Genomic DNA, 19,916 nt, shown 5'->3' on the forward strand with positions numbered 1-19,916 from the left:
CCAGATCTGACTGCCAGTCATCAGAGCCCCTGGATTCCCATCTCGCCCACTTTGGGTGCTGGGGGTAGAGCTGGGAGCCACCTCCCACACTTGCTCTTTCCACCTTGACTGGCCTGACTTGGGAAACCACATCTCTTGACCACCGGCTGTGGGAAAGAATACCTGGCAGGTTCGTGAAGAGGATCCACCGTGTGGAATTAACTTCCAGTCCCCCTGCTGGTGTGGTGGCAGACAGGGACCAGGCCTTCGGTGCAGACACCCGAGGGTATAGTTGCACTGTCCTTTTCTGTTGCGGCGCACAGTCAGGGGATGTGCCCTTGATCCCAGGCAGAGGAGAGCAGTGAGGGCAGGACCTGATGGCTTGTACAGAGCCCTCAGGGGGCCTTGGTTCCTGTCATTTCTGGCTCTGTTTATAGGAGACAAGCTGCTGTCCTTCCCGTGTGAAGGGGAAGGGGTGGGGCAGAGGGCAAGCACCAAGGTGGCACGAGGCTGGGCACGTGCCTGGTCCCAGACAGTGTCTAAGGGGTGTCAGACACATGGAGGCGTTGATCTGAGGACCTCTGTCCCCACTGGAGCATCTTGATCTCTTTGGAAGCTGACCTCTGACCTGGGGCAGCCAGAGTCCAGGTTCCTCAACCCCTGCCCTGGGCATAAAGTCCCCCGTCAGTGAGCCTTGGCTCTGCTTATAGTATCTGATGCCAGAGGAGCTGAAAATAGCCCCTATAGGAGGGGGAGGAAGGGGCTATTTAAAGGGCCTGGAAGGAGTAGAGTCTCGAGGGGGTGAGCAGCGATCATGGCCACCTCAGAGCTGAGCTGTGAGGTGTCGGAGGAGAACTGGGAGCGCAGAGAGGCCTTCTGGGCCCAGTGGAAGGATCTGATGCTGTCCACACGGCCTGAGGAGGGGTGAGTGCTGGCCAGCGGGTTCCCTCCCTGCCTCCCCTTGAAGGCACAACGCCTTGGAGAGATTTCTGGGGATGGGCGCAGGGAGGACACCCACTTGGGAGAGTGGAGTCACCCCTTCTGCACCTCAGGTCCTGGCAGCCCCAGGGAGCTCCCCTCCCAGCCTGTGTCAGGAGGGTAACAGCTTTTAGGAGCTCAGTGTCCCCCTCCCCTCTCCTTCCTAGCTGCTCCCTGCATGAGGAGGACACCCAGCGACAGGAGACCTACCACCAGCAGGGGCAGTGCCAGGCGCTGGTGCAGCGGTCCCCCTGGTTGGTGATGCGCATGGGCATTCTCGGGCGTGGGCTGCAGGAGTACCAGCTGCCCTACCAGCGCGTGCTGCCACTGCCCATCTTCACCCCCACCAAGGTGGGTGCCAGCAAGGAAGAGCGCGAGGATACCCCCACCCAGCTGCAGGATCTGCTGGCACTGGAGACAGCCCTGGGTGGCCAATGTCTGGGGCGCCAGGACATGGCCGAGATCACCAAGCAGCTGCCCCCGGTGGTGCCTGTCAGCAAGCCTGGTCTTCGGCGCTCCCTGTCCCGCTCCATGTCCCAGGAAGCTCAGAGAGGCTGAGCAGGACTGTGACTCCGGCCCCACTGTGCCTGCCCTGGGCTGGGCCCCTCCTGGCTAGGACCACGGAGGGGAGCTGCTGGCCATCGATGCTTTGTAGTTTGCCCAAAGTTGGGGGCTAGGGGAGGAGGGAGCCAGAGGCCAAGATGCCTGGGTCCCCTGAGTTCCCAAAGGGAGGGGAGCAAAGACAGTGGAAACTAAGGGGGGAGAGTTGGGGGCCAGCAGGGCGAGTTACCCCAGCTCCAAGAGAAGGGACAAAGAGACTGGTGAGGGCAAGAGGTCGCTGAAGGAGGGACACTGGTCCAGGTTCCAGATTCAGAGAAAGACGAGGAAGAAATACAAGGGGATCTAGGATGCTCTTGGGAAGGAAGCTCGGAGTGGAGTGAGGGGGACATGAAGCGGGCAGAGGCAGGGTGGGGCCCCCAGCATCCTCTGTTAGTGCTGCAATAAATGCTCAGTCATGTTCCAGAGTGCTGCCTCTTTCCTTGTGGGGCCCAGCCCATTGGTGTCCCCCCGCCCCCACGCTCACTTCAGGGCATGGACCCTGCATCTGAGCTAAATATGGCAGAGCTAATGGATGCACTCCATGTTTGGGGGGTGCAGAGACAGTTATAAACAGGGTGTCTGGCTGGCCAGTCCCCCTTCCATAACCTGGCTCTGCTGTGCAGTCCTGGCCTCTGTGTCCAGTCCCCTGGCACTGGGCAGTGCCCAGCAGGCCAGCTGGCATGTGGGGCTTGTTTATGATCTCTTGGAGAATATGGAGGGGGCTGGCACAAGACTGTCCTTGGCGGGGCCTCAGGGTGTAGAGGGGGTCAGTCACCCCACGGCTGATCTGCCTCTGAGTTCCGAATCCAAACAGAATTAATCCTTGGCCGGGCCTAGGTGTTCTACCTCTCTGCCCTAGGAGCCCAGGGTGGGTTCTTAGGCATGGGAGGCAGACTCCTGTCTGACCCCTGCAGCTGTTGTAGTGACTCATGTCCCAAACTGGCTGCCTGGCCCACACGGAGATGCCTTCCCTTGGGACAAGGTGAGGGGGGGCGGACACAGAGGAGGCCAAAGCCCATCTTGGCAGGAGCTGGTAGCCTACCCAGGGCAGAGGGGCACTGGACTGACCCAGAGGGGTCCCACTCCAGAAAGACCATGGAGATGGCCCTGCAGAGTCTGCTTCCCATTTGGGAGTAGGGGACGGTACACCCTGGCATCAACAGCCTGGTACCTGTAGCGCCAAGCAGGAATGCAGGCTGGGGCTGGAGGGTGGGGTGGGTGAGGTGTGAGATTTCAGACCTCAGACCGGTGGGATCCCAAATCCCTCGGCTCCGCCCGTGTCCCCTGGTGGCTTTGGCGGCCTGGAAAGGACGCCCTGCGCCCTCCTGCCCTCACCTGGGTCCTGCTCCCCCCACGTGGCAGGATGTCTGACCCCAGATAAGCAACTGGGAGCCCCCAGGGGAGGCCGGGCCGTTCCACCGCTAAGCGCATTAGCCCCGCCGACGGGCCCTATCGCAGCTGCCATCGGACGGGCGGGGCCGGAGCTCCGCTCTGGGGCCCCCGGGCGATCGCGCGGAAGGCCAGAACGGACTGTCCTTTCTGGAATGGGGGTGGCGGGCGCTAGAGGACGGGGTGGGGTAGGAAAGGATGGAAGAGAGGCCTGGGGGAGGGGCGGGGAAGGGGAGTCGGGGGGACCTTACTAAGGGAAGGGGTGGATGTGTGGCAGGGTGTCCCGGAGTCATGGGAGCCTGGCCGGGCATCTGGGCCCTTGAGGGAAGGGCGCTGGGAGGTGGGCACAGAGGAAAGGGCTAATTTGAAGCCTGGCAAAAGAGAAGGGATGGGATGCCCGTTCGGAGGAGGGAATGGCCCGGGGAGCTGGGGAAGAGCGATGGGAGGAACGGGGCGGCGGGCAGGGTAGGAGGCGGGGAGCAGAGGCGGTTCCTGGGCCCGGCCAGGTGCGGGCAAGAGGGGGAGGGCTCCGGAGCGGGGCAGGGGCGGCAGGGATGCTCTGCGGTCACGCACCCCCCCCGCGCCCCGCGCCCCGGTGTGTCTGCCGCTCGGACACTAACGCAGACGGATGGGTGGGCGGGTGAGAGACGCGGCGCGCTTGGCCCCAGGCGGCGCATCGCTCAGCCGCCGCCCCCGCCACGAACGGGTCGAGGCGCGGGTCCGGCGGCAAATAAAGGGGCCGTGAGGCGAGCGGGGGCCGGCGGGCCGCGGCAGCAGCATGAGCGTGGCAGACCCGGGTCCTGCTGCGGGCGCGGACCCCGACGCGGACCCCGGCCGGGCGGCAGCGGCCTCCGCCTACCGGCGCTTCGAGCCTCGCGCCTACCTCCGCAACAACTACGCGCCCCCTCGCGGGGACCTGAGCAGCCCGGACGGGGTCGGGCCTTGGAAGCTGCGCTGCTTGGCGCAGACCTTCGCCACGGGTGAGCGCGGGGACACTGGGGCCCGAGGACAAGCAATCTGGGAGCTAAAGGCGCTAGAGTGAGAGAGCCGGGTAGAGACCAAGCGGCGGCGATGGGCAGCTGGGAGGTGAAAGGAAGATGGGGTGCGAGATCCCTTAGGCGAGCGGCAGTGAAGAGACCTGCGCAGAGGGTGTGGGGAGGAGGGAATGACCAGGATTGGGAGGTGAGGAGAAGCGGGGCAAGAAGTGGAGGCAGAGACTGGGGAGGGGAGACACCTGGGAGAAACCGCTGGCCACCCCGGGATCGCCCCCATTTAATCCTCGCCAGTGGGCACAGTTTTACAGATGCGAGCCTCCTTCCCAAGGTAGGTCAGTGCTGGGGCTAGGACCCAGAGCTGAGCTGTCACCCAGAGCTACAGCTTTTCCACATAGAGACACACTAACAGAGGGAGAAGTTAGAAAGGGAGCAAGGGGGTGACTGGGGCGGGGGCCCCTGTACAGGCCCAGCACCAAGACCCCACTCCTCTGTCCCACCCAGGCGAGGTGTCTGGACGCACCCTCATTGACATTGGTTCAGGCCCCACCATATACCAGCTGCTCAGTGCCTGCGCCCATTTTGAGGACATCACCATGACAGATTTCCTGGAGGTGAACCGCCAGGAGCTGGGGCTCTGGCTGCGGGAGGATCCCGGGGCTTTCGACTGGAGCGCGTACAGCCAGCACGTCTGCCTCATTGAAGGCAGGGGGTAAGGGGCCTTCCCATGGCCTGGCCTGTGGGGGGCAAGAGAGGCCTGGTCTTGACCCTGCCTTCTGTCCTGCATAGTGAGTCCTGGCAAGAGAAGGAGTGGCAGCTGCGAGCCAGAGTGAAGAGGGTCCTGCCTGTTGACGTGCACCAGCCTCTGCCCCTGGGTGCTGGGAGCCTGGCACCCCTGCCTGCTGACGCCCTGGTGTCCACCTTCTGCCTGGAGGCTGTGAGCCCAGACCTTGCCGGTTTTCAGCGGGCCCTGGACCACATCACAACCCTGCTGAGGCCTGGGGGGCACCTCCTCCTCATCGGGGCCCTGGAGGAGTCGTGGTACCTGGCTGGGGACGTCAGGCTAGTGGTGGTGCCAGTGTGTGAGGAGGAGGTGATGGGGTCCCTGGTGCATAGTGGTTATGAGGTGAGGGACCTGCGCACCTATACCATGCCTGCCCACCTTCGAACAGGTGTAGATGATGTCAAAGGCATCTTCTTCGCCTGGGCTCAGAAGAAGGTGGGGGTGTGAGGGCCCAGTGTACCCAGTGCTGACATTCTTATCCACCCAGATTCCCTATTATCTGATGTGGTACCAAATAAAGACATAAATTATCTCTGCTGAGTGTCAGCACTGTCTGTGGCTCTCCTGGGAAGTAACAAGGGCCCTGAGCTTTCTCTTGTTCTGTGGGGGTGTGGGAGCCACCAACTCTCATCTTTTTTTTCCAGAAGCTTCCATGAAGGTATGTTTCTGTACCATGCATTCTTCCCAAACTAAGCAAAGCTAAGGTCAGAGGGAGCTCAATCAGCATTTGCTGTGTGCCAGGCATCTACTACGTCCCTTCAGGCCTCACACTCAGAAGCAGATCCTGTTATCCTGCAAGTGGAGCTCAGAAAGGTTACTCAGCAAAGAGTAGTAAAGCCTAGTTCAGACAAGAAGGGGAGGAAAGGGGGGATAATTAGGAGCCTGAAGTAGAACTTGCAGGGGTGGGGTTTATAATCCAGGTACAAAGGGCCAGGAAAGTGAGAGGGGAAAAACTAGCACCAGCTCCCTTCCCAGCAACCTCCTGCGCCACCGATGGAGGTCTGCCAGGATCTGCTGTTGCTCTGCTATCCCCACCTCCACATGCCTAGGTAGAGACTCCTCCTGCCTATTGCTTCCAGCCACTTCTGTCTCCTCCAGTCCACCTTACCCACACAAATGAGCAAACAAGGATAGGTGAGGCTGAGAATTGGTTTATTAGCAATGTCCCTTGCTATCCTCTTACCTTAAAATAGCTTTCAGTATCAAAAGAATCTAACACAGGTCACCCAAGTCCCTGAGGTTGGAGTCCTAGTGCAGCGCCCCTACTCCCAGGAAGGAACAAGACTCCAGACACCCCTGCTCCAATCAGAGAGACTGCTTTGGGATGGAAAGTTCCTGGAGCTCCACATTCTATCCTTATGGAGAAGAATGTACTGGGGCTGCTGGCAACTGGCAGGGGTCACCTTTAACACAGGGCAGGCACAGCACGGCCCCTGCCTGCCTCTGCAAAGGCCAGAAACCAGACCAGCCACAAGCCTTCTCCCCTCCTCCCTCAGATTGCCCTTCCCTCTCTCCAAGGTTCAGACCGTGGCAAAAGGGTTAGCAGGCAGGGCACTGGCGGAGGGGGGGAGGCCAACCATGCCTAAGCAAGGAGACAGGAAGGCTGGAGAGGCCCAGAGGATCCCGATTTCCCTTCCTGCCTCTGTTTCCTGGGGAGCTGGTTCTGGAGGGTGATCTTGATTTGTGTGCAGGCTCTAAGAGGTTTAGAAGGGGACTGTAAAGGGAGCAATGGACAGGAACACAGACACTCACAGGCAGCCTGGATACCTGCACCACCAGCCAGATCTTGGGGATATCCTGACTCTCTCTCTGGCCTGGGCCCCTGGTCAAAGTTGGTGTTCCATTGGTGACTTGATTCCCCCCATCCTACTCCAACATCCCCCCACTATCTGGCCTACTCACCTACACTCACACTCATCTCACACCCAGTCCATGCCTAACCCACACTAACCTGCTCACCCCCCCAAACACACTTTACAACCACTCACACCCTCCCCATACTCTCCACATTACACCAGACTGGTGCTCTCACACACTGTCCCACTCAGCATCCCACACACCCCAGGCCTGTGCCTACGGGGCCATCGCCCATGCGCTTGGTCTGGTTCACACTCCCTTACATACTAGTGTGCAGGCTCTCAACTAGAACAGCAGCATGGAAGCCGGGTGCTCTGGGGTCCTGGCTCCAAAGCAGGAGTGTGGTGGGGCCTCCTGGGGGTCTGGCTGGGGCAACAGAGTGAGAATGCTCCCGGGTCCCGCAGCTTGGTCCTTCAGATCCCATGGGGAGAAAGAGGCCTGCTTTGAAACTTGGACAGCCAAAGAGCAAGAGTCTACTGCCACCTAGTGGTGCCCTGGAGAAGGGCATGGGGCAACAGGGGGACACTATTGCATCTCCAAAGGCCAAAGGTACCTTGTGTCCCAGCTAGACAGAGGGCTCTGGGAAACACAGAGGCAGTGAGGGGATGTAGGGAGGCTGACAGGGAGGCAAAGACAGTTCTCCTCTGTGTGGAGCTAAGAGTTCCACTCCAGGAACCAGAGGCCCTGCCCATTCTCTGGCCCCGGATACTGAGAGGCCAAGGCTGAATAGATATCAAGACCTTGAGGACCCCGTGGGGGCAAGCAAGGGGGTGGGTAGGGAACGTGATTCTGGGCCCACACCCTCTTGTCCAAGTTCAAGATGCAAAAGGAAAAAAGAAATCATCTCAAGGCTTGGAGGAGAAAAGGGAGCCAGCAGGGAGGGGGCAGGATCCCCAATAGGGCACCCGCTGCCAGGGCCTTCAGTCCAGCTTGAACTTGGCCTCTGATTCCTTCAGCAGGTACAGGCTGTCATCTTCCAGAAAGCTGTGGGCCAAGGGAGAAGCCCACTGAGGCACAGCTCAGAGAGCCCCCTGGGGTGGGGAGGGGCGAGTGCAGGCAAGCTGGCAGGGGCAAACCACACGGACTCTGTCTCCTCTAAAGCGGGTGAGGAAGGGCACAAAGAACGTGAGCCCTGGGCACCCACCTGAAGAAGAGGACGTGAACAGGGATGGTGCTGATGTGCCAGATGGCATGGGCATCCAGGACCCAGAAGAGAGGTGGGAAGTCAAGCAGCTCGAGCAGGGATAGACCTTGCAGCAGCAGGACTGCCAACATGCACTTGCGCACATGCGGCAGTCGCCGCCGGTTCCACAGGCACCAGGCAAGCCACCACAGCACGTTCACCAGGCCTGGGTACGTGCAGGTGGGAGGGGCTCACTTCGGGGACCTCCTCCTCCCGACAAAGCCTCCCCAGCCATGCCCTTAGACCCTAGGGCCATCCTCAGACCCTCCTCCCAGCCTCCCCTCTTATTTGCTGTTCCTCCCACTTCCCCACCACGTCTCTCAAGAAGCTTCTTCTCCAAGAACAGCACACAGTCCCACCTTCACCCCACATGATGTAGCTCCCTGGGGCCCCAGTCCCATCTCATGCCTCACCGATAGCCACATTGACCGCCAGGTTGTAGCCGTAGTCGAAGTGGACAAGGCTCAGGTAGGAGACATGAGTGATCAGCATCAGCAGCAGGAGGGCCCGGAATGCAGAGACCACCACGGGGCGCTGCAGCCCCACAGTCCTGCCATGCCAGCCAGAGCTGCTCAGAGGGAGGCAGCCCCTCCCCAGCATTCCCTGAAGCACCCCTCAGCCTTGCATCAGTGGTAGAAGCCACCGCCCCTCTCCCCACCAAACATGCCAGCTGGGCAAGCCTACAATCCCCTGGGAGCTCAGGACCAAGAGCTGCAGCTCCTAGGAAAGAGCCAGGGCCTCCAGTCCCACCCCAGAGTCCCCATCGAGGACAGCTTGAAGGGTACTGTGTGTGTGTTGGGGGATGGAAAGGGCCCTGGGAAGAGTACCACCAGGGAAGGCTGGGGGACTCCTTTCTGCTCCTAGGACCTGATTTGGCCCCTGCAGAGGCCAAGATGCGCTCACCTGACACAGCACAGATAGACCGAGTGCAGGATGACGGTGGAGGCGCAGAAGTAGTCCATTTTCTGAGGACAGGGAGAACCGGGTGAGGGGCCAGTGTGAGGGGAGTAGGAGGTGGACAGGGCGTCATGGAGGCCTGGGGCTGGGGGTGGAGGGGTAGCAGGGGCAGCTGGAGTCTAACACAGGAGCCACAGGCCTATGGTCAGTATGGTCCGTGGCTCGTGCTCCTTCTGCTTATTGCTGTTTCACTCCTGCATCTAACAGACTGACCCTTGTATTCACATATATAACTTTAAAAAAAGTGCTCGGCAGTTGGGCTTTGAGGCATTGGTGGAGGGTGCCTCCTGAGACTGGAACATAAGAGAACGCCATCGAACTCAGAGCACAGCCCAGCACTCGGCAGCGGGGCTCAGGTCTGGACTGCACCTCTTCCTGCCTGGGTCCTCCTGGGCGAGAGATTTCATCTTTTCAAGGCTCAGTTGCCTAACCAGGTAAGAAGAGCCAATAATCACACCTACCTCACAAGGGTCAAGCACGGCTCAAGGGTACTACTAGGCTTAAATGTCTAGTGCAGAGCAAGTGCTGTGTGACTGGAGTCAGTGTGAGGCCTGTGAGAGGGCTCTGCCCCATCCCCTTGGGATCCTTAGGGACTGTCCCAAGCTGGAGGCGGGGCAGGAGGGGCGCTCACCTCTGTGAGGTCAGTGTCCTTGGTGTGGAAGACTGTGGACCAGAACCAGGCATTGAGGGAGACCTGTAGGGAGGGGGCTGGTAAGCACGGCGCCCCAGGGCGGGGAAGACCTCTAGAGGGTTCACATCTGTCTCACTTTTGGGAAACGCTTTGGAGCAGAGAAACATGCTTCCTCTTGTCCCTGGAGCCCACCGAACAAATCCATGCCCCTCCACCCCCACCCAGGCTGGTTCCCTCAGGCTGAGCTTCCAGCCACCCTGAGCCCCCTGGGCCACAGGGGCTGCAGCCTCCACAATTCCAGACCGGCTGGGGACTGGGGAACCAGTTCCGGCAGAGCCAAGCTCCCTGCTTACTCAATCCCTAAGACAACAGCCCCCAGGGGCCTCGCCTCCACCCCCACTGGCAGGTGATGACAGCCCCACCTGGGCCAGGGGAGCCAGTGACCTCAGCCTTTGTGGGCGGGAATGAAGTGGGTGCGGTGGAGGGGCTCAAGCCAGCTTGGGGTGTGTCCTGAGCTAGCAAGCAAGTGAGGGAGATCAAGCAGATCCCACTGGGGCCAAATCTCCAAGGAGGAGCCTGTCCTTCCTCCTGGCTGGGCCTGCCCAACCTGCCAGACCAGTGGCTGCTGCTGCGAGTTCTGGAGGAACAGGGCTGAAACAGCTGTGGAGGGCAAGGGCCCAGGGAATGTTTGAGGCCCTTTTCCTGGAAATTAACTGCAAGGAAAGAGTACAAATCATCTTGCAAATGAGCCCTGGATCTCGTGGGAGTTCACGCTGGTACTTTTTTCAGGATCGCTGTATCCAGGGCAGAGACCCAAATCATGGCAAGAAGGGTGGGCTGGCGTGGAGGTACACATCCTGGGTTGGGAGGAAGGGCTGGGAAACCACTGACAACCAGTCTAAGGAGGGAACAGCCAGGCAAAGTCTGGCCTGAATTCCCTGGAGGCAGGGAGGGCTGCGCTAGGGTGGGCCTGGCCTACCAGAGATGGGTAAAGGTCAGGACCTGCCTAATATACCAGGAAAACTGGCCAGGCAGGGGAGAGTGGAAGCAGAGCGAGAAGCCACTCTCCATGCTTCTCTCTTCCTTACTGCAGCAGGAAGGTCAGACAGTAGGAGGGGTGCCCAGCACAGGCCTGAGGGGGCTCATGAGAGAAAGGAAGAGCAATCGGGTGGAGGCGGGCAGAGTTCTGCTGCAAAGCCAGTCAGCACTGGAAGTCTCTGGAGGCTCGGGTGGCCTGGTGTAAGCCAGTCTGGCCTGGCTTCCAGGCTGAGTCTTGCTGCTCATGCTCCTCATGACCTGGGCAAAGGCCCTTCCCTTCTAGCCTGAGCTCTCCCCTGGGACGAATCAGAAGCTGGCCTAAGTGACCCTTCGTCCCTTCCCAGCCTTGATGTCAGATTGCTTCCTCCTCTGATGCCGGCCATCCTGTCCCATTCCTGGGGCTGCCCCTTCCCAGAGATGGTAATGGAGGCATGGTCTAGAGGCTGGAAAACAGGACAGAACAGGGTGGCTTCTCAGATACTGCAAAGTCTGTGATGCTCAGTGTCATTGTGGGGAGAGGAGCATGCTCGGGGCTAGAGACAGGGCCCAGGTCTCACATGGGCCTGGTGTCCTGGGCAGGCCAGGAACAGGGACATTCTTGGGGAGAACACCCCTGTTGCCAGTATGAGAGAGAGGTAGAGGGGAAGGCAGCAGGGACTGGCAGCCAGCCAGGCCTCCTTGTCACCCACAGCAGGAAGGGGGAGGTAGCAAGAAGACTGAGCTAAGTGGCAGTTCGGACACTTAAAGCAGGGGAGGCGGTGCACATGGCCAGGACTTAGCTTGATAGGATAGAGTTGGGGCTGCTAGGTCTTTTCCAACCACCTCCCCAGGGTGCCTTCCACTTCCAGAGACCCACCTGAAGCCTGGACTCTGTCCCCTGAAAAGTCCCCTCTCCCCTGGGGAGTGTCCCATTATGGGAGGCTCCTCTTCTGACCCTCTCTTCAGACTTGGGAGATAGTGTCATTAAGAATGCAGGCCCTAGGCCAGACTGCCAGGGTTCAAATCCTGGCTCTGCATTTCCTGTGTGTCCTTGGGCAAGTTATTTAGTTTTGTTGTGTCTCAGTTTCCTCACATGTAAAATGGGAACAATCATAGTGTTGATAAGGATTTAATAAGCAATAAAAGTACAGGGTACAGCACAATGCCCAGGACAGAGTGAAACATACCCACTTTGCTGACCAGAATGAGACCCTCACATCTCTCCACAGACCGGAAGCCAAGTCTGCCCCTCTGCAGACCAAGGAAGTCCAGGTGGAGAGGAGATGGTCTCCCTACAGTTGCCTAGGCCCATCCCACAGTCCCAGGCTGGGGGCAGAATGTCCAGAGCCTCCACAATGAGGCCGACCCAGGGCTCAAGTTCTGCCTTGGCCCCTAAATAGCTGTGTGATCTTGAGCAAATAACAATTTCTCTGAGCTGCCTCATCTACAAACAGGGTTAATAATAGTATCCATTGCATAAGAGGGTCCTGGGGTTGATGTTTGTGAAATGCCAGGTATGAAGAAGCCTTTCAATAAATGGTTGCTGCTATTGTGGCCTGGAATAAAGCAGGGGCCCCATAAATGTCAGTTTCCTTCGTCAAGTCCAGCAGGCTAACCCCTATCTTTTTTTCCCTCAGGGATCACAATGTTTTACGTCACACCCTGAGGCCCCAAGTCGCCTGATCCCAGAATGTGGCTATAGGAAGAGTCCTTCCTTGCTCCCGAGCCACTGTGCCACTAGGATGCACTGCAGAGGTAATACTCTCTTCACTCAGAGCTGGTGGTCAGGACTTAAGCAGAGGAGACACACGGCTACTGAAAGAAGGGAAAGCCTCGGAGACGCAAGCGTGTGGCCACCCTGAACTCCTCAGCCACGCTTGAGTAGAATGGGGGCGGGGGGGACATGGGGCAACTGGCCAATCAGAGAGGCCAGGAGGGCAACAGGCTGGCCCAGCAAGTGCCAAGAAGTTGGAGTAAACACTGAGGAAAAGGGAGGCTGGGGGCAGGGTGTCAGTGAGGGGAGAAGTGGAGGGGGACAGAGAAGGCTGGGTGACAGAGAGCAGAAGGGTGTTTCAGTCTGTTGGAAAGCAAGGAAACTGAGACAAAAATATCACAGCCGTGAAGCTGGTTGGATGCCAAGTGAGCCAGATCTGTCAGGAATTCGACCCCAGTGCTAAGCCCCAGTGCTCGGGGCTGTCACTGACACCATGGCAGTGGGGACATGTGGGTCTTTAAATAGCTCAGTGTCTCAGAAGTGGAGGAGGCAGAATGTTAAATATGACGCCTGCTGCCATCCTGAGTGCTCCCCCACCACCAGAGGCCATGGTGTCTCACCCCCTGCCTCCGGCGGGGCAAGCCTGCCCCTGTTCCCTCCTGAAAGAGAAGGAGGTAAGAGGCGGACAGAGTTGGGAAGAGAAGGGCTTTTTCCGCTATCAATAGGATTCCTTGATTTCCTGCCATTGCCTGTTCCACTGGCCCTTGTCTGACCCTAGGGAAGTCCCTCCTTAAGTCTAGCCATCATTCTGCTGCAGCCTCAACCCATCTCTTCTTGTACTGTCCTCAGCAGAGGTAGAGCAGTCAGTCCCCCCTGCCACCAATCATCCTGCAGAGATGGAGGGGAGGGGGGCTTTCCTGGCATCCTCACTCTCTCACCTCTACTCCTGAGGCCCTTTCTTTGCTGGATGAAGGAGGGGAGAACTGGTTTGGCCTCCGAGCTTTGGCAAGCAGCAGGGCCCCCCAGTTCCATGAAGTCAAAGTTCTGTGGTGTGAAGAGTTTTGGTGAACTCCCCTAAAGCTTGGCTACTGCCAGCCCAAGCCCAGGTCTAAATGTCTAGACAGAGACTGCCTTCTTGTGCCAAAGCTTCATTACCCCCGCTGGGGGCAGGGTCTCCTCATTTCCCAGAGAATAAGACTGAGGTAACCCACCCCACACCAAGACCTAACCTGGAGCAGGTGAGGGCCCTTCCTACCCCACCCCAACAGAAATCAGGAGTCCCACTCCCTCCACAAGACCCAGCCCAGGACAAAGTCCACTGCCACACCCTCTACACAGCTCAGAATCCCTCCCTCCTGCAAACACATACACACACATACACATACAGGACTAAAGATCAAGTGTAAAATCCAAACTGGATCATCAAAGGGAGTGTGGTTCTGAGACTGTCCCTCAAGGACCTAGTGGTGGCCAAGGGGGTTCCATGTTCCAGAACCCCAAATCCCACAGGATGCCTTAAGACACAGGCCCAATGTATCTGCCCTCTCCCAACCTAACATCTCCTGCTCTGTCCCTGAGGGTCCTCAGTCACTCTGAATGACAGGGCACCCCTGGGAGGCATGGCCTTCACCAGGAAGGAAGATGAGTGGCAGATGCCAGGGAAATGAAAGCCCAGATCAAGAATCAGGGAGATTAAGACCAGAGTTGCAAAGTGAGCACATGGTCCTTGGCACATGTCATGAGGACAAACACTGGGGTCCTCTGAGGTCCCCTCAGATCCACAGGTCTATCCAGGGGGACTCTGCACTTGTTCAGAGAGTTCACGCAGGGCTGTCCTGTCTCTCTAATAGAGGCAGGGGCCGGGGGTGGCGCAGACAGTGGGCCCAGAAAGCAGTGTCCCTGGAAGAGCCCCAAAGGATAGGAGACAGGTATGCCCTTCTCAGTTACTCTGCCCTTCCTGCTTTCTTAGCGAGGACCAAATTCCCTTCTCTGAAAGAGGCCTAAACAGGAAGTGTTGCCTCTATCCCAGCCATGCCTGCGACAGTGTGCCCTGATGCCAGTCCCCTGCCTACACCAGTCCTGGCACTCAGGGCCCTCTCTGCTCCATCTTACCTTCCTCTGCTCCTCTTCATGCAGCCAGTGTGGCCAGGCTGACCTTCCTGAGGTTGCCTGTCAAGGTCCCTCACTCTCCGTGTTTGGCACCGTCGCCTCTGCTGTGCGCCAGCCTGGAAGGCCAGACTCCAACAACCTCCTCTCCCTACGTAGGTATGTGTCTACACCTCACCAGACCTGAAAGTCCCAGACAAAGGCTCTCCTCCTTCCTGGGCCTCCCTGACCGACTCCTGCCTTTAAGCGATGTGGTCCCCCCGCTGTACCGCTCCCGGAGCTCTGTCTGAGCCCTCCTCGGCTCTGCCTGCATTCGGCCTCCCAGGAGCTGCACCTGCACCTCCCACCAGGCTTAGCTTCCTGGGGCAGGGGTCTCAGCTCCCACAAGGCAAACCCTGTCTCTACCCACAGCAAATGTTCAACAAACACTTATTACAGCCTAGGAAGACAGCCCAGAAGAGGGGCTAAGTGTTCAGACAGCCCTGGATGCCAACCTGTCCCGACTAGTGACAGGTTGTTAACTAGTGACAAGTTAACTTGTTACCTGTTAACTCTGGCAAGGTTTTTCCCCTCTGAGCCTTACTCAGAGCTCACAGTGGTATTATGAGGACTGCATGAAAAATGTAAAAGTACTTGGGACAATGCCCATCATGGGATCTGTGCTCCATAATTCATAACAAGGTATTACCAACATTTGTTGAATGGAAAAGATTAGGGAGAATCAACATTTCCCAGAAGCTTAACAGTCTCCTTTTCTGCCTCCTCCTGATCCCCATCTCCCAAGTCTGAGGCTTGGCCTGGACTTGGTCAGCTGCACATGTTCAGTTTTCTTAAGGTCCTCAGAGACCCTGGGGCCACCAGGTTCAGGGGCACCATTCAGTTCTCTGACTGTCCAGCAGAATTCAGAAGAATGGCCGACTCTCTCCTTCCCATCCTTGTCCCAGGGCTTTCTAACCACACCTAATTTTCTACCAAGCTCTCTGACCAGTCCATTGCTGGTTCCATTGCTGGCTCATCCTCCTCCATCCAGCCATTAAGTTTTGGGGGTCCTTCAGCTCCATCCTAGGTCCCTCCTCTTCTCAGTTGCCCCTCAGTGACCTCATGTATAATCACAGTTTCTATCACTGTCTCATAAGTGGGAACACGGGGGTCATTCTGACTCCTCTCTCCTCATCTAACCATGGCCAAGATGCTATGAGTATGAACTCTGGAGCCAGATGCCTGGTTTCAAATGCTGCCTCCTAGAGCAGGTGGCTTAACCTTTTCGATTCTGGGTTTCCTTATCTGGAAATGGGATAATAATACTACCTACCTCATAAGCTTGCTATGGAATTAACAAGATTAATATTTATAAAATGCTTAGACTGGTGCCTGGCATAGAGTATGAGCTGTGTATATGTTTGTTATATAAATAAAATTAATTTAAAACATTATAAAGCCACATCCAAAACATAGCTCACATTCTTCTTTACTACCCCCCCTCCCAAGACCCATGCCATCCCTCTAGTGTAGCTACTGTTCCATATGCTGAAACTACTAACTAGGCCCCTACATCCATCTGCCCACCTGCCTACCTGTCTCATACCAACACTCCCTGGCTTCCTGCATGGCAGGCTTCCCAGCCTCTCAGGTTCTCAAATGACTTACACTCTCTCCTGCCTGTGCATATTCTGAGTTTTCTGTGTAAACAACTCCTCCTGACTCCTACTCTCCATGAATTCACTTAGTTAACATCCACTCATCATTCTGATCCTACTTTATATGCCCGTTCCTCAGGACACCTTCTCTGATTGCCCTGTTCTGGTCTGGTGCCCCATCACAAGCCCCTACAGCACTTCCACTGTACTTCTCCAGAGTTGTGCTTTTACACTGTTATGTGCTTGTGCAATTAGTACCAGAGGGCAGGGACCTGTCTATGTTTATAGACTTTTGGATCTCCAACATCTAGCAAAATGCAGGGCACCTAGTTGGTACTCAATACAAGAATGAATGGTGGCTTTGATGGCAGGAAGGTGAGTGAGTGGAGATCATTTCCCTAAGGCTTACAGTGGTGGTTCTGATAGGGAGACATCCACTACAACCTCTTACATTCACACCCTCCCCAAGGTTGTCACAGTTCATATCTGTTCCCTAGTCCAGGCTTCTCACACAATTCCCAGGGCCTAGATGCTGGCCCCTCTGACCAGTTACACTGTGAAGCCCAGAACCCTCTCTGGATACTCAGATGGAACATATTTCAGTCTCTCTAGGGATGTTCTAAGACTAGGCTGGGCTCTAGACAGTGTTGTGGCTTGCCACTGCTGCCAGGACCAGGCTGGGGTTGAGATTGCTTCGCGTCCTCTATAGGGATCCTTAGAACGACCATGGTCCCATTATGCTCTCTATGACCCATCTTCCTTCTGGGTTGTAAATTGCCTTATGGGTCTTTTGGTGACTTTTCCCTTCAGGAAAAAATGCTTCTTTCCTCTCTCCTTCCCTCCCAAACAGCCTGGCCTAAGGCTGCTAGAAAGGTAAGGTCCAATTTAGCACCTTCCATGTTTTCTCCTGAGGCCTGACCATCCACAGCTGCAGGTTCAGCCCTGGAACGTTTTAGAGAAGCTAGGCTAGAGGAAACCCTATTGGTTGAGAATGGGGATCTAAGGGTTCCTCCTTCATAGATAAGGTTGTAGAGCAGGAATCCTGCCAAGTTACCTACCCAGGCAAAGGCCACGCAGGTGGGGTACATAGGGGAGGAGGCTGGCACGGAGGTGTGGTAGCGGCAGAGCATCACCAGGCTGGCCAAGCCATTGAAGAAAGAGGCCATGGCAGAAGCTGGCTCTTGGAAGAACAGGAACCTGGAGAAGGGCCACTGGAAAAGGAGCACATGGAGGGGGCCTGAAGAACAAGCAACTCCCAGCCTACCTTTTCTTGACATACTGCATCAACAGAGCCTCAGCTGCTTCCTCAGTTTCTAGACCTCAGCCAAAGCCTTGGGTTCAGCCTCTGGCCAATGAGCTCCCCTCCAGTCCCTGGCTGAGGGTCAGCCCTCTATCCTGGCCAGCATTTACAGCACTGTAAGGCTGGTCTCCGGGAAGACGAGGTGGGCCAATATAGATGTCTCAGAATGGTCTGGTGGAAACAGTACAGACCTGCCATTCCCAAGACAGAGGTCCCAATCCCACCTTCACTACTGACCACAGCCTTCTGGCCCTCAGCTCGTTCTTTGACAAATTGGGGAGAATTAATTCTTGCCAACCTCAACAGGCTAGAGCAAGATCATATTGGATCAGAAGGCACCAGCACACCAGGCCTTGCTGGGTAATCTGAGGGTGTATCACTATTTTAATCCACATTCTTACTGAAGAACCAACAGGAAGCATGCTGTGGTGGGTCAGTGAATTTGTCCTTGGAGCACGGCGGGCATTTCACCACCCTAAGAAGCCCAGCAGCACTTTCTGAGGAGACCCCAAAGCCTACCAAATATTGTTACTCCACATACAGAAGTAGAACACACTGGTCCCATGTGATTACACGAAAACCAGCAGATTCTAAGAAGCACAGGTACTTGCCCCAAACACACAACCATCACCCCACTCCTCAGAGGGCTTAGACAGTGTGGTCCAACTGGGGTGGGGATCTTACTTTTACCATACTTCCACCATATAGCTATGCTGACCCTCCAACTCACCTTGCCATGGAACTGAGGCACTCTGTGACCTTCCTGGAGGTAGAGGCCAACAGTGACCCACATACACTCATACTTACAGTCGTCCTGACAGGTCCAGCCTGAAACAGATAAATATGACCTGGTGAACTCCCCAGCACAGGGAGGCACAGAGGAAGTTCAAATAAGGACCAAGAGTAAATACGGGTCAAGAAAGTCTGCAGGTTGGAAAAAAACAGAAGAAATCTCAAAATCCTAGCTTCCCACATGGATGGATGAGAGATGGTTCGACATACAAATAAGGAAGTGTGTATGTGTGTGTGTGAGATTAAGGGATGTATGAGCAAATAAGAGATGTTCTTTTTCTTTAACATAGTACGGGGATTTTGGCATCTGATGGATTCATTTTTGTGGATGCCTGAGTTTATGTCCGCCTTTCCTGAACACAGGATTTTCTCTCACTTGCCAGGGAGGAATCCTTGCTATGAAAATGAAGCCCAAATTCTCCAGTCTGAGTTTGAAGCCCCAGATCACTTTTGCAACTTTATTTCCCACTACTTCTTTTCATGTACCCTGATCACTGAGTAAACCAAGCTGCTGGATGTGTCCATAACTGCCCAGGGCTTCCACTCTCTGCTCCCTCTGTCTGGAGTGCAAAAGGGTAGTAAAGAAAACAAACTTGTAGTCAAACAGACCAGAAACGGAAACTCCACTTTATCACTTATTGGCTGTGTGACTTTAGGCAGGGCACTTAACCCTAGTTTCCCCATCTGTAAAATTGGGTCAAGAGAAACTACTCCAAAGGGTTGCTGCGAGAATTAACTGACATATTGTGACAACTGTAACACAGTGGGTAACCACTATAGCCACAGTTCCAAATTCAATGTATCCATCCGGAAGCCCTTCCTTCACAGACTGTTCCAAGATGATCACCGCCCCTACCCGTCAAAGCTAGACCCGATTTCTTCCTCCCACTATTGCTTAAGCTAAGGGTCCTTTAGGGCTCATATAATACTCTACCTTCAAGTTGAGAGAGCTAATGTTCCCGTGGGGGCTATGAGACCAAAAGGTGTGCTTATGGTCTGATTTCGAGGTCATTCCAGGGCCTCATACCCAAAAGTATTAAAGACCCAGCTGGCTGAATACAAAGTAAATGAAAGCTTCTGGAAAAGTAAAACTGGTTGGTAAGGTTCTCATTACCGTGGGGCTACACTCACGCACACTCACAACGGACCCCCAGAGATTGCAAAAGGATGCGTGGGGGGCATGGGGCGGGGCCAAGACCAGGGGGCGGTACTTAAAGCAGGGTGGGGCTTACCTGCTAGACTCATGTAGATTGGCTGGCGGGAGCGGAAGTGCTTCAGAGCACCCCCCGAGCAGTTCCGCTCCTCGCACCGGAGCACGCAGTCGCGGTATATGGGTTCGCGGTCCCCCTGAGAGCAGCTTGCTAGCGCGGCTGCCCCGGCTAGTAGCACCAAGCGCGCCGTCTGTCCGGCCATCCCTTCACCCTGGCCTTCTGCCGGCGGAGGAGCTTAAGAGACCACTTCCGGAGTAGCCGGAAGTGCCTTGTGTTCTGTATTCTACTCTCCGCTGACTTTCACTCAGTTTAAATAAAAGTTCCCGCAGTTTGGGGGCTCCTGCCCCGCCCCTCGTCTGTCAGCTCCATACATCGAGGCGACAGAGTTAAGGAAAGGGGAACGCCCAGGTGGGTTAAGGAGCAAAATTAAGTCGTCTTTTTTCAAAATCTGTCTTGTTTCTTCCCCATCGTCTTTTTATTTTTAGGTAGGGCTATTTTCCTGTCATTAGCCCGTCGGATTTCACCTCCTTACGTACCTGTAACTGTCCCATTTCATTCCGTTTCACTGGTACCACCCTGGTTGAAGACATCATAGCCTCTTGACTAGTCGTCCTGCTTCTGCTTTTGCCCCCTCCCGTCTGCGCTCCCTTTCCAAACATTCAAATTTGACCATGTCACTTTCTTAAAATTTTTTACTGGCACCCAACTACCACAGGATAAAATAATAATTCCACAAGCCCTGTACGATCGGCCGTTGGCATCACTCTTACTCTCACTTCTGTTAAGACT

The 19,916-nt window shown here is 56.2% G+C and overlaps 3 protein-coding genes across 5 annotated transcripts; 2 read left to right on the plus strand and 1 right to left on the minus strand.

Moving 5' to 3' along the window:
- Nucleotides 1-745: 745 nt before the first annotated feature.
- TCAP (titin-cap) lies at nucleotides 746-1,975 on the plus strand. Its single transcript, XM_017648584.3, has 2 exons — nucleotides 746-903; nucleotides 1,125-1,975. Exons 1-2 carry the CDS (start codon nucleotides 794-796, stop codon nucleotides 1,513-1,515), a joined length of 501 nt encoding a protein of 166 aa, XP_017504073.1. The 5' UTR covers nucleotides 746-793; the 3' UTR covers nucleotides 1,516-1,975.
- Nucleotides 1,976-3,207: 1,232 nt separating this feature from the next.
- PNMT (phenylethanolamine N-methyltransferase) lies at nucleotides 3,208-5,254 on the plus strand. The gene is made up of 3 exons (XM_017648563.3): nucleotides 3,208-3,926; nucleotides 4,443-4,650; nucleotides 4,728-5,254. Exons 1-3 carry the CDS (start codon nucleotides 3,725-3,727, stop codon nucleotides 5,167-5,169), a joined length of 852 nt encoding a protein of 283 aa, XP_017504052.2. The 5' UTR covers nucleotides 3,208-3,724; the 3' UTR covers nucleotides 5,170-5,254.
- Nucleotides 5,255-5,857: 603 nt separating this feature from the next.
- PGAP3 (post-GPI attachment to proteins phospholipase 3) lies at nucleotides 5,858-19,916 on the minus strand. 3 transcript variants are annotated; one of them, XM_017648586.3, is made up of 8 exons: nucleotides 19,149-19,916; nucleotides 17,855-17,952; nucleotides 16,883-17,035; nucleotides 9,351-9,413; nucleotides 8,666-8,727; nucleotides 8,176-8,312; nucleotides 7,724-7,753; nucleotides 5,858-7,563 (listed from the first exon to the last, which is right to left on the minus strand). In XM_017648586.3, exons 1-8 carry the CDS (start codon nucleotides 19,327-19,329, stop codon nucleotides 7,532-7,534), a joined length of 756 nt encoding a protein of 251 aa, XP_017504075.1. In that variant the 5' UTR covers nucleotides 19,330-19,916; the 3' UTR covers nucleotides 5,858-7,531. The 3 variants fall into 3 exon arrangements, with proteins under 3 accessions (XP_017504075.1, XP_017504074.1, XP_017504076.1); XM_017648585.3 differs by having other exon boundaries at nucleotides 7,724-7,928; nucleotides 19,149-19,888; XM_017648587.3 differs by lacking the exon at nucleotides 7,724-7,753 and having other exon boundaries at nucleotides 19,149-19,914.

This window comes from Manis javanica, chromosome 4, assembly GCF_040802235.1.
Source record: "Manis javanica isolate MJ-LG chromosome 4, MJ_LKY, whole genome shotgun sequence".
In the NCBI taxonomy this organism is placed as follows: Eukaryota; Metazoa; Chordata; class Mammalia; order Pholidota; family Manidae; genus Manis; species Manis javanica.

What these genes read in the sequence shown, in the direction of transcription:
- TCAP (XM_017648584.3), top strand. Translation starts at nt 794, where the DNA reads ATGGCCACCTCAGAGCTGAGCTGTGAGGTGTCGGAGGAGAACTGGGAG. An exon ending in TCCACACGGCCTGAGGAGGG is followed by an intron (nt 904 to 1,124) that starts GTGAGTGCTGGC and finishes TCTCCTTCCTAG; the next exon opens with CTGCTCCCTGCATGAGGAGG.
- PGAP3 (XM_017648585.3), bottom strand. Translation starts at nt 19,329, where the DNA reads ATGGCCGGACAGACGGCGCGCTTGGTGCTACTAGCCGGGGCAGCCGCG. An exon ending in AATCTACATGAGTCTAGCAG is followed by an intron (nt 17,953 to 19,148) that starts GTAAGCCCCACC and finishes TATCTGTTTCAG; the next exon opens with GCTGGACCTGTCAGGACGAC. An exon ending in GTCTATCTGTGCTGTGTCAG is followed by an intron (nt 8,313 to 8,665) that starts GTGAGCGCATCT and finishes CTGGCATGGCAG; the next exon opens with GACTGTGGGGCTGCAGCGCC.
- PNMT (XM_017648563.3), top strand. Translation starts at nt 3,725, where the DNA reads ATGAGCGTGGCAGACCCGGGTCCTGCTGCGGGCGCGGACCCCGACGCG. An exon ending in GGCGCAGACCTTCGCCACGG is followed by an intron (nt 3,927 to 4,442) that starts GTGAGCGCGGGG and finishes TGTCCCACCCAG; the next exon opens with GCGAGGTGTCTGGACGCACC. An exon ending in TGCCTCATTGAAGGCAGGGG is followed by an intron (nt 4,651 to 4,727) that starts GTAAGGGGCCTT and finishes TGTCCTGCATAG; the next exon opens with TGAGTCCTGGCAAGAGAAGG.